General features: G+C 44.9%; 1 protein-coding gene across 1 annotated transcript; it reads right to left on the reverse strand.

The window, feature by feature from the left end:
• Positions 1–1,787: 1,787 nt before the first annotated feature.
• On the reverse strand, positions 1,788–2,378 carry LOC146021108 (olfactory receptor 2M2-like). Its single transcript, XM_083154911.1, has one exon. It carries the CDS (start codon positions 2,376–2,378, stop codon positions 1,788–1,790), a length of 591 nt encoding a protein of 196 aa, XP_083011037.1.
• Between the last annotated feature and the right edge of the window lie 10,922 nt (positions 2,379–13,300).

Here is a 13,300-nt window from a genome sequence, read left to right on the forward strand (position 1 = left end):
TTGCTACTTTAAGAAAATATCTGAGTGTTTCTGAGGAATTATCTAAGGAAGACTACAAAGCCCAACCAAATATATCCTCCTACTATGATTTCTTCCTGCAGTGTGAAGTGCCAGAGCCCAGAGTCAGAGAGAAAAGGAGTGTGCTGCCTATAGACAGAGGGAAGGAGTCCGGCAATGTGATTAGAGCAGAATGCTGCAGGAGGATGAACACTGAGGCATGTGTGAGAGAAGGGTGAAGAAGGCTGCTGTCCCAAGTGTGAGGAGAAACAGGAAGAGAGAGAGGGAGCACACTGAAACACCCAGCAGAAGGGCCAGGCAGCAGAGAGCAGTATAGCCAGTGATCAATGTGGCAGAAGCCAGCAACATAGCAGGTACTACTTTGTCACGTAATGACAGCTACCTACACCCTCATATTCCCTAGCAGGGACATTCCCCAAGATACCTCCCACTATTGCCTCTAGTAAGGAAACAAGACACTATAAGGGCCAGAAGGCATCCTTGCTGAAAGTGGGCATTTGACTCTTCTCTGCACAACTTTGACCTCTGCATATGGTCAGCCCTGTTACTGAGAAGGACACTACCACATTCAAACCGTCCTATGGACATTTTGTTAAGATACATGGTATATTTACTGTGATATGGTTCATGTGGACTGATATTTTGTTGTGCTTATTTCCCTGTTATTGTATGTGATAAGTAGATAGTGGCTGTCACGGTCAATTTTATTCTGAGATTCCTGAGCAATAATTGTTCCTGTCTAACACTGTATTGTAAATGTGTGCATAGTCTCGGAGCTCCGTATAGCAGTATAGTGTTTTAGTATGTACATTTGATTCTAATAATCCTTTCTTTATAGCAGCGAGCAGTTTCTTCTCTGGAAAATAAACCTTTTGAGCTGCTACAGATGGGGCAGGTCCCATCTTTGCAGGGGATAACGATGGCGACGCCAGCCGCCATCCCCCGCCAGCGCCATCTCCATAGCGAGAAGGGGATGCACGCGCACGAGAGGCGCGCGCGTCCCCTTCCGACGGCGCTTCCAGTGCTTCCCCCAGGTAAACGCCGGCTTGTCGGCGGTCACCCGGGTCCCCGCCGTCTGCCCGCACCCCCCCTAACCCTGTCCGTCTCCCTGAAGCGGAGACGGACAGGGTTCCCGTTGCCCCGCCGACGGAGATTGAGACTCGAGTGAGACGCACGCACGTCTCAGTCAGATGGTGAGGCAGGCTGCTGGCGGATCACCAGCGCTGACGTTCTGGCGATTCGCCAGCAAAGAAGAGGCCTGCCCCCTCTGTAACTGTAGTAGTGTCACTTTTGTGGGTTCTCCTTGGGTTGAGCCATTCCCTGCCACAGGTTCTCCAGAAGAAGCCGTGAAGAACTCTGAAGACGTTAAGTCCAAATCCAGGTACACCATCACACCACACCGTTACAGGGGCATTGTCACATATGCAGAAAGATGAGTTAACTTTGGCATATATAAGTTAACAGAGTAGAATTTTTGATGGAATTGTGGCCTCAACAGACCCCTTCTATCACCTATAGGGATGTCATGTACATCTGAGAGTCTTAAGTTCTCATAAAACAGAATGACAAGTAGAATGTGTTCAAATGGAAACTGATGTAAAACTGAAAGTCAGGCTTGATTATTATAAGCAATGAAAAAGGTTGAAGCAGACAGATCTCAACAATGAGAAAGAAACCAAGGAATTAGAGGTCCAAAAAGAGAAAATTCCAAGATTATCAACATGTATTTAATATTCATTAATATTTCAAAACACGTTGTGCATTTCCCATCACTGTTCAATACTTTGTTTGCCCCCCAGTAGTCTCAGCAGAGCACTTTTCATGTCCTTATTCCGCAGACTGTAGATCAGAGGGTTTATCATGGGAGTGACCACTGTGTATACTACAATAAACACCGGTTCTAGAACATCAGAGTATTCTGATGGTGGCATCATATACATAGACACACCTGACATATAGTACATTGTGACAATAGTGAGGTGGGATGAGCAGGTGGAGAAGGCTTTCTTTCTGCCGTCCTTAGATTGTATCCGCAAGATGACCCTGATAATTTTTATATATGATGTCACAATGAGCAAGACTGGGAAAACTCCATAAACCAATAGTTCTATATAGATGCCAATATAAACATCATCACTGCCGGCACAGGAGATGTCAATCAGAGCTTTAACATCACAGAAAAACTGGTGGATGGTGCGAGAATGACAAAAGGACATAAGTGATGCTGGGATTGTAAGCACAAAGGAGTTTAGGCATCCGGAGATCCAAGTACCAGATGCTAATAACAGACAGTGTTTCTGGTTTAGGATATTGTGATAATGTAAAGGATCACATATAGCAACATATCGGTCATAGGCCATAATGAATATTAGATAAACCTCTGAGGAATCAGACAATAAGTAAAAGTACATCTGGGTGAAGCATTGTATGAAGGACACTGTATTATCCCCAGACAGTAACATGTACAGCAGGTTAGGGACAGTAGTGGTTGTATAACAGATATCTACTAAGGCCAGGTTACAGAGGAATAGGTACATAGGGGTGTGTAACTGGTGACAAGTATAGATCACAGCTATTATAAGAGCATTTGTAACGACTCCAAAGATATAAATGAAGAAAAATACACATATAGATGACAATATATAATTTGATTTAGCATAAAATGGTAACAAGAGGAATCCATTCTTGTAAGTCTGGTTCTCCATATCACATCCAGGTTACTCTGTAATCAAACGTACACAGTACTTATTACTATAACCTATTTGTGTGGTTAGATTATTCTCATTTACATCTCTAACCTTATTTCCTTTTGCACACCCACCCAATCAGGGCTGGCAACAGAAATCTTGGGGTCCTGTACAATGATATTTCTGGGGCCCCCCACCCCACCTAATCCCAAACTCACACAAGCCTCTTCTGCATGTACGTGGTACACTAATTAGTATAATATGACAATAATGAATACATCGTCACTCACTGCAGAGCTAAGCTCCCGGTTTTCACCTAAACTGTTGCGGCTCCCTTTCTCTTTCCGTCCTGTTGGTTGCTGCTGAGCACGGAAAAGACCACCCAGCAAGCCGCACATGTGCAGTAAGCGTGCGGGGGTCAGATAGGCGGCAGTGGACAGCAAGTATGGCTGGGAAGCAGATAGCGAGCCGGCGCACACAGGGTGAGACTCAGCCACGGTGGCCGGCACACAGTAGACAGCCTGACAGCTGGGCCGGAGGGGTCAACAGCTGATTCACAGCTAGTAATGTACAGGCACAGGGCTTTATTAAGGCTTTGGGGGGGGCACTACCCACAGGTTGAGTGGGGAGCCAACGAAGGTCAGTCAGAGGTGGCTTTAGCTCCTGCTGCTAATATCAATACAATGGGTATCTGGAAGCTGCGAGAGTCAGCGGCATCGCATACGCATTGCAGCAGTACTTCTGAAAAATATTTGCAAAACTACATCTCATCTGAATCAGGCCCATAGGCAAAGAGTGTCTGACACAAGCATGGCACTGCGAAGTTCAGTAGATAAGTTACTACCTCAATGTTTTGAGGACAGGAAGACAAATATATTTATATAAATACATTATATATATATATATATATATATATATATATATATATATATATATATATATATATAGGAATCTCGTGTGCCCGGCACTCAGACTCCCCCACGGGGTAGCTTGCTCAGTTGCCTGTCTGTGCTGGCTGGAAGCCAGAAATGTGTAGAAGATGGGAGAAAGCAGCAGCACTCTGAGTCTTCAAACGATGCAAAAACGTGAAATTTTACTGATCTACAGTTTCGGGGTAATCACCCCTTCATCAGGACAAATACACAGTGCAAGTACAAGCAATAAATACACTCCAAATCACTCACCCACGCCCCCCCGGCGTTCCCGCGTCTCCGTGGTCCTGCCCCGAACTTCCGGCTGTGTCCAGGTCTGTCATACTGCGGGGCGGACGTGCGTCAGCTGTTTGTTGCCGTTGTCCGGGCAACCAGAGGACTCTCACCCCTCTGGCGTCTCCGGCTTCTGCTCTCCACGCTAGCCCGCCTCTCCGTGACGTTGGAGGTTACCTTGGCAACCGGCAATCTCTCACTCTGCCGGACAGCCCGGCCCCCGTCCTGCGTCATCGCTCCCTCAGTATTTAATACGCTGGCTGCCCGTCCGCATCGGGGATGGTTGTCACGGTGATCCAGGGACTGCCTGTAATGTAAACACAAACAGTTATAAAATCGTGTGCAGTATTGTGCATACAGAAAACCTTAGAAAATACATATCGAGTAAGCGGATGTTGCCATCCTATCAAACGCTGAAATGTGATTGTGTTACATATCAATGTGTCCAAGTATCTGGACAATTCTCCACACTAAATGGTGCCTTATTAAAAAAACAGGAGGCACCTCTGTAATTACACCCTTGCATAGCCAGACCCCAAGGTCTGGTCGACATCGTGCTCTCCTCTCAATAAGTGCAACATTGTCAAACAAATATCTCATATTGACATAAGTGAATTTTTAATAAAGTGCTAAGTGCTGAGAAAAGAATTCTCTAAAGTGCTTAAATATTAAAAAGGGGGACCATGGTGTCACTGGAAACCCCAGTGTCCATGGCCCTGTGCAAAACGAATTCTAGTGTTAAAAAAGCTGAGATGTAGTGCCTCTCATTGGCACGCAACGAGAGTGCATGACTCTGAATAAAACCTTTCACTACTGTCTTAATGAGTAACTAGGTGGGATGAAACCTCTTATCCATCCCCCCGAATTCCCAAAAGTGCCCATTTTTTACAGCATACCAAAGATTCACAAGGACGCACAGTGCCCCCCCGGGCTGCCCCATCATCTCGGCAAGGGGGTCACTGTGCGAGCCGGTGGCCATTTTTCTGGACGCATATTTACAACCATGTGTCCAGAATACCTTTACTCATTTAAGGGATTCTGGTATGCTGTTGCAGAAACTCATGGACGTTACACAGATCCCTGAGGACTTAGTGTTGGCCACGTTGGATGTGACCAGTCTCTACACCTGCATCCCCCACGCTGAGGGATTGGCAGCAGTGCGGAGACTGGTCACAGGAAACGTGCATTACTGTGGTCCTGATATTGATGTCTTCATTTGTCTATTGGAATTTACCCTGTCCCACAATTTTTTCTTATATGATGGCCGGTTTTATCGTCAGAAGACAGGCTGTGCGATGGGGTCCCCAGTGGCCCCGTCGTTTGCTAACTCATATATGTGGGAGACTGAGAGGGGTATCTTCTTTGAGAAACCCGCAATTACGGATAGGGTGTTTATGTATTTCCGGTACATAGACGACTTGATCGTGCTATGGACCGGTGAGGAACAGACATTACAAGAGATTGTGGAACAACAAAATAGGTCTTCTAGTCCCATAAAACTCACGCTCACCAGCAACAAAAAAGAAATTTGTTTCCTAGACATCCTGTTGAAAATAGAGGGAGGAGAATTTATCACCTCATTGTACTCCAAACCAACGGACCGCAACACTTTGTTGCGGTTTGACAGCCTTCACCCCCGCTCAGCAGTCCGTGGACTGCCTTATTCCCAATTCATCAGGGTCTGCCGTGTCACTAGCGACCCAGATGAATTGGAATACCAATTGACTAAAATGTTTAACAAATTTAGAGAAAGGGGGTACCCTGCCAAGGAACTTGAAGAAGCCCAACTCAAGGCCCGCAAACAAAATAGGGTAGATCTGATTGCCCGTCGGGAGAAAAAACAAAAATTATCGGTATACCCATGGGTTAATCAGTTCAATACAAACAGCCCCAAGGTAAATAAAAAGGCCAAAGAGTTGTGGCCAATCTTGACAACAGATCCTGAGTTACAGTTCCTCAGAAATACGCGGCTGATGTCATGTCACACAAGAAGTAGGAACATCAAGGATTATGTTGTCAAGACTGACATTTCACAATTCAGCAAAGCAGCCCCTCGGGCTGGTTTCCTTAGCAGACGTAATGGCTGCTTCAGATGTCTAGGCTGTCGCACATGTAGCTACATGGCCCCGGGGGAAGATATTCTCCATCCCCACTCAGGGAAAAGATTTAAGATCAGGTGGCCCCTCACATGTACGTCTAAATTTGTGGTTTACGCCGTGATGTGTCCATGCGGACTTTATTACATTGGCAAGACCGAATGCCAGTTTAAGGTCCACATGGCACAGCACCGCCAAGCCATCCGCATGGCCCTGAACACAGGGACCAGCGAACAACCGGTGGCCCGGCACTTTGTGGCCATGAAACACAGCATGGCCACACTCAGATACAAAATAATTGACCAAGTGCCAGACAGCCCCCGGGGAGGTAACAGGGGTAAAGCTCTGTTACAATTGGAATCCCGCTGGATTTTTAGGTTGGAAACACTGAAACCCAAAGGACTCAATGAGTCCCTCGGGTTGATCAATTTCTTGTAGAACTCTGGCCCCATTGGTTGGTATATTGACCCAGTGACAGGCCAGTTGGCCAGCCAGGATTTATTGAGATGTCTGGGTGCCCACACTGTATATAAACATGGTTTCGGGGGGATGGATAAGAGGTTTCATCCCACCTAGTTACTCATTAAGACAGTAGTGAAAGGTTTTATTCAGAGTCATGCGCTCTCGTTGCGTGCCAATGAGAGGCACTACATCTCAGCTTTTTTAACACTAGAATTAGTTTTGCACAGGGCCATGGACACTGGGGTTTCCAGTGACACCATGGTCCCCCTTTTTAATATTTAAGCACTTTAGAGAATTCTTTTCTCAGCACTTAGCACTTTATTAAAAATTCACTTATGTCAATATGAGATATTTGTTTGACAATGTTGCACTTATTGAGAGGAGAGCACGATGTTGACCAGACCTTGGGGTCTGGCTATGCAAGGGTGTAATAACAGAGGTGCCTCCTGTTTTTTTAATAAGGCACCATTTAGTGTGGAGAATTGTCCAGATACTTGGACACATTGATATGTAACACAATCACATTTCAGCGTTTGATAGGATGGCAACATCCGCTTACTCGACATGTATTTTCTTAGGTTTTCTGTATGCACAATACTGCACACGATTTTATAACTGTTTGTGTTTACATTACAGGCAGTCCCTGGATCACTGTGACAACCATCCCCGAAGCGGACGGGCAGCCAGCGTATCAAATACTGAGGGAGCGATGACGCAGGACGGGGGCCGGGCTGTCCGGCAGAGTGAGAGATTGCCGGTTGCAAGGGTAACCGCCAGCGTCACGGAGAGGCGGGCTAGCGTGGAGAGCGGAAGCCGGAGACGCCAGAGGGGTGAGAGTCCTCTGGTTGCCCGGACAACGGCAACAAACAGCTGACGCACGTCCGCCCCGCAGTATGACAGACCTGGACACAGCCGGAAGTTCGGGGCAGGACCACGGAGACGCGGGAACGCCGGGGGGCGTGGGTGAGTGATTTGGAGTGTATTTATTGCTTGTACTTGCACTGTGTATTTGTCCTGATGAAGGGGTGATTACCCCGAAACTGTAGATCAGTAAAATTTCACGTTTTTGCATCGTTTGAAGACTCAGAGTGCTGCTGCTTTCTTCCATCTTATATATATATATATATATATATATATATATATATATATATATATATATACAGAGGCTGTGACCGAGTACAGGACACAACATCTGTCCTGCACATTCCCTTCCTCCGACCACAGTACACGCAGTCACAGGCGCTCCTACACAAAGCCAGCATCCCAAGGCAGCATCACTCATCCTGCGAGCTGCAGAGGCGGGTACAATTGATTATTTTTGCCGACGCTACTGCTTTGCGTTCCAGCGCAGCTATCAAAGGGGTGTGCATCACTAAGGATCGGAAATAGATATCTGTTCTGCAGCAGCAGCCAGCAAGGGGGCCCTTTCAGGCAGGCCCTTTATAGGCTGGGACACGGAAGCTCTGGGGCCCTTTAGATCCCCGGGGCTCATCACGCTTGTCCCCCTTGCCCCCCCCCCCTGTAGCCGGGCCTGCACCCAATGCATGTTGCCTACCAAATATCTCCTCCCACTCCAACAGGTTTTTCATGTGCTGCAGTCTTTCTCTGCATATTTCAATGGCTTACACAACTTTCCAGGATGTTTTCAACAAACAACCAGGAGAAAAACTTGATTTATTCCCAGACAAGACTCCTCCCACGGGTCAAATTGATTTGATTTATTTATTAACAGTTTCTTATATAGCACAGCATATTCCATTGTGCTTTACAAAGAAGACAGTGATACAACAAACAGGGTATTTACAGACAGCCAAAAGGTACGAAGGCCCTGCTTGCAAGCTTACAATCTATAGGTTGTACCCTTTGTGTAATTCAAGGAGGGTTCAAACTGCTATAATTTAGGTCCCTAAATGTAATACATTCCTTTATTGATATCCTTTATTGATATCTACTCATTGTTCAATATCCAATTACAGAAGTTAAATAATTGATTAATTCAATGGCAAACAGTAACAATTACCACAATATTTTCAGGTTCCCAATTCTACCAAATTTCTCTATTCCAACCTTTAGTAGTCAATGGATTCCACTCTGGCATTTACAAGTTCCCCCAAGTACAAATGCAAGGATGGATAGAGTATGAGTTCAAAAGGATTGTGGATTCTCATTTGCATCAAGGTTAACTTCAAAATGTAATTGACTAGATGGGCAATGGTCCTGAGTAAATCATTTTCCACAGCTTCCACCAGTTTTATATACTGTATCTTATTTATTAGTAAGCCAATTTTTGATATTACACATTAGTTATTACAATAACCCGGGCCCAAGCTTGCTGGAGGGGCCCGGCAGGGGCCCTGGTCCCTTTAACTACTTTGGCTGAAATATAACAACAACAACAAAAAAGAGGAGAAGAAAGTGGTATAAACATTTGTGAAAAGTACAGGTGATATTAAACACTGCTGAGAAATACATAAGCCGTACTGTTGATCTCTGTTTGACCCATTGTGGGCATACTTGTTGCAGGGATTCAGGCAAAGGGAGGCAGAGCAACACAGACTTTAGACCCTTTTTTTTTTTATGACCCATGTCTGTTTGGGCTGGTGAATATAGAAGCCGAGGGGGTAGTTTGAGAACTGTTGTGATACCATATGATACCCCCTCTTTCTTTTGGGGAGTATCCTCTCTGTATAAAAATGGGGAAGATGGGCCAAAATACAGCTGCGGCTCAACTGGAGAAATATGCCCGCTCGCAGACACAGGCAGGGAGTAGCTCTCAGACTAATACCCAACAGACAACTCCGTCTAAGGGGTCCAATGATCCACGATCTACTGATGTTATATTACAACAGGTGATGGATGCGGTTAATACCTGCAAAACACACTTATTGGAGCAAATTAACAAAGACCAATCAGATATAATGTTACTGAGAAACGACGCTCAAAAAATACAAGAAAGAGTTACTGAAGTAGAAAGCCGGGACTCCATAATGGAGGACGCAGTTGCCCCTTTTCAATTGCAAGTCAAGAAAATGTCCGGGCAAATGGCAGATAACGAAGGGAGACTTCTCTGAAATAATGTCAGATTCATTGGTTTTGAAGAACGTGTGGAGGGTTGCCACCCAGAAAAATTTGTGGAGGAATGGTTGTTACAAGTATTTGGCAAAGATGCCTTCTCCGCACAGTTCGCTGTTGAGAGAGAACATCGTGTGCCGGCATGCCCTGCACCACCAGGGGGCCCACCGAGCACAATTATAGCCAAGATCCTGCATTTTTTGAGATCAAGGCTGTATCCTGCGATTGACCCGAGCTAAGGCAGACTTTGCTAGCAATATATGGCTGAGCATATATTGCTCAGTTTCTCCTTTTCATCAGCGACCAGAGAGCAAGCTCCTGCGACCAGCGATTAGAATGGGGCTGAAAACGGGAGCGCGCACCCGGCGATTTATTGCCGGGGAACACTTCCATCACTGGCAATATGGTCGCCTGCGACCATATTTCCATCGATTTCAGCCCCTATCGCCCCCGTGAGTACACAGCTTAACCCTTACAATCTAATTATTATCTGACATTCTCTGTCCAATTGTTACTTACTACACCATATAGTAACTTTCCACAAGTTTCCAGACTGCAGTCTGTCACCTTATAACTACTGGTAATACCTAACCTACTATATTCTATTGATTAAAAATTTCGCTGGCTATCAGATAACCAGAAAAAAACTAAAATGCACTGCTGTTTGACAAATATGTCTATATTATATTAATTGTACCAAGTGAAAGACAACAGTGTTGCAATCTATTGATTTTTCAGATGTGTGAACTTGCTGAGCAATATATTGCCCATTGTCTCCTTTTCATCAGCGACCAGAGATGGTCGCTGATGAAAACGAACCTCTGCTGGGTGAGCCACAGAGGTAATCAGCTGGTTGCTTGCTCCTGCGACCAGCCAGGGCCGGTGCAAGGCACCGGAGCGCTCCAGGCGAGTCGGGGTGGTACCTGTGTAAAAAACTTGCGGCGCCGGCGTCCCTGCAGTGCTGGAGCGGGCAGGGGTGTCTGTGCCGCGGGGGTACCTGCGGAGCTGTCATTGTGTATAAAGCTGACGGCGGCCGGCGGGGTCCCTGGAGTGAATAGAAAATAACTAGCGCTATGCGCGCGACGGCGAGGGAAGCGCTAGTTATTTTCTATTCACTGCAGGGACCCCGCCGGCCGCCGCCAGCTTTATACACAATGACAGCTGCACGCGGCACGGACACCCCTGCCCGCTCCAGCACTGCAGGGACGCCGCAAGTTTTTTACAGAGTTTGCTAACCCTCCATGCTGGGGGTGAGGGGCGAACTGCCGCCCTCCAGGTGCCGGCACCCTAGGCAAATGCCTAGAGCTGCCTAGTGGTGGCGCCGGCCCTGCGACCAGCGATTATAATGGGTCTGAATACGGGAGCGTGCACCCGGCGATTTATCGCCGGGGCACACTCCTATCACTGGCAATATGGTCGCCTGCGACCATATTTCCAGCGATTTCAGCCCCTATTGCCCCCGTGTGTACACAGCTGCAGATGTGTGAGCTTGTTTCTGCTCTGGAGTACATTTATTACAGTTACAACAGAATTTAACTGTCTAAATCACTAAATGCACCACTTATCAACAAATGTGTCTTAATTAAGAATACTGCACCTAGCGACCAACAAAAGTGCTGCCATTGTTTGATTTGACTTTTTCTAAATGTTCATTGAAAAACTGTCTACACTACTACTACTTGTCAGCAACTGTGTCATCACTATTAACATTGTACTCAGTGAGTAACATTAGTGTTGCGACTCTTTAATTTCTCTAACATCTAAGCACGCTCTGAAAAACTGTCACTTGATTTATAGTGATAGCAGAATGAAATGCACCACTTATCAACAAATGTGTCTTAATTAAGAATACTGTACCTAGTGACCAACAAAAGTGCTGCCATTGTTTGAGTTGATTTTTTCTAACATCTTAACGTGTTTATTGAAAAACTGTCTACACACTACGTGTCAGCAACTGTGTCGTCACTATAAACACTATAAACATTGTACTCAGTGAGTACCATTAGTGTTGCGACTCTCTAATTTCTCTGACTTCTGAACATGCTCTGAAAAACTGTCACTTGATTTATAATGACAGCAGAATTTAACCGCATAGATATATAAACTATATTTGATCAAGGTTTTTTTTGTAAATATTCTATGTTTTATGTGTGTCCTTGTTCGTGTGTGTGTGTGTGTGTCTAACCAAAAAAAAACCTTTTTTAACTGAGTCATTAAAAGTTAGATTTTAGAAAAAATAAACAGGGGGATTACTCCACAATGCTTATACATACTGGTGGAGTCTTCCTCTAGATACACTACCCCTACTATACCAATCTCTTGATTAATTAAATCAAACAGCCAAAAAAGTGCCCCAACAAAAAGAGAGTCCTTTTTCTCTCTTCCCTTCTCTAAAGCCCCTTTCACATTGCAGTTTAAACAATTGCCACTTTTTAACTGCTTTAAAATGGTACCAGCTGCAATATGAAAGCTCCACAATCAATTAACCGGTTACAAAATACCGATATTTTGAAACGTGTTAAAAGCAGGATCCTACACGTTTCAGAGCCGTTTTCCCTGCAGTCTGAAAAGCTCAGAAACGGTATTTGCTACAAATGATAACCACACTTGATCCCCGCCCACAAGCAGGAAAAAAAAACCATTTAAGATGACATTGTATGGCTTTCTATGGGTAAAACGGGTTGAATCTGAAGGTACAAAAACGGTATTGAAACTGCAATATACCTTTACAACATGCAATATGAAAGGCGTTTAACTGGCTTCTGACCCGTTTTAAGACACGTTTTCAAAAACGGGTTGAAAGCAGGTTTTTGCAATGTGAAAACAGCTTAACTGATCTCACTCTCATGGGTGCACCTCCACACATGCTATTTGTTTAAACAATACAATTGTTTACTCTTATTGTTTTTATTTGTGGACTAACATACTGGTATTTAACTAGCTAAAGATTTCCTATGCTTGTGCACTTGTTTTTTCCATTTCCCCATTCCCTTACAAACAAAACTTTCAGACTGCAGCTGGTCAAAAGTACAAATTTTCTTTTAAAAAAGTGATATAGAGCATAAACTGTCTCAAGGGGTACAAATTATTGCGCAGATCTACTAAATAATCTAAAATTAATCAAGTCCGACAGATTGTAAGCTTGCGAGCAGGGCCCTCCTACCTTTATGTCGCTTTGTTACTACCCAGGTTGTTTTATCAGGTTGTTTCCAATTGTAAAGCGCAACGGAATCTGCTGCGCTACATAAGAAACTGTAAATAAATAAATAAGTAAAAAACAAAGTCCATCAGCTTTTAGCGTTGTAGATAAAAAGTACAATGTAACAGAAGTTTAGAACATATAGAAACATCATTTTGTGTCATTAGTTTAAAATATCATAAATTCTTCAGAAATCTAGATTTTAGCAGGTTTATAGGCAGAATATGGTAAGTGGAATAGAAAATGCTTCTTTTAGAAGCAAACACAGGACAGATCATTGCTTGGCTTAAGCTGTGTACACACGGGGGCGATAGGGGCTTAAATCGCTGGAAATATGGTCGCAGGCGACCATATTGCTAGTAATGGGAGTGTGCCCCAGCGATAAATCGCCGGGTGCGCGCTCCCGTTTTCAGCCTCGTTCTAATCGCCTGCGACCAGTTGATTACCTCTGCGGCACCGCCGTCCGAAGTTCCCTTTCATCAGCGACCATCTCTGGTCACTGATGAAAAGGAGAAACTGAGCAATATATCTCCACCGTGTGTACGGGGCTTTATCTGAGAA

This window comes from Crinia signifera, chromosome 7 (assembly GCF_055691185.1).
Source record: "Crinia signifera chromosome 7, ASM5569118v1, whole genome shotgun sequence".
NCBI lineage: Eukaryota > Metazoa > Chordata > Amphibia > Anura > Myobatrachidae > Crinia > Crinia signifera.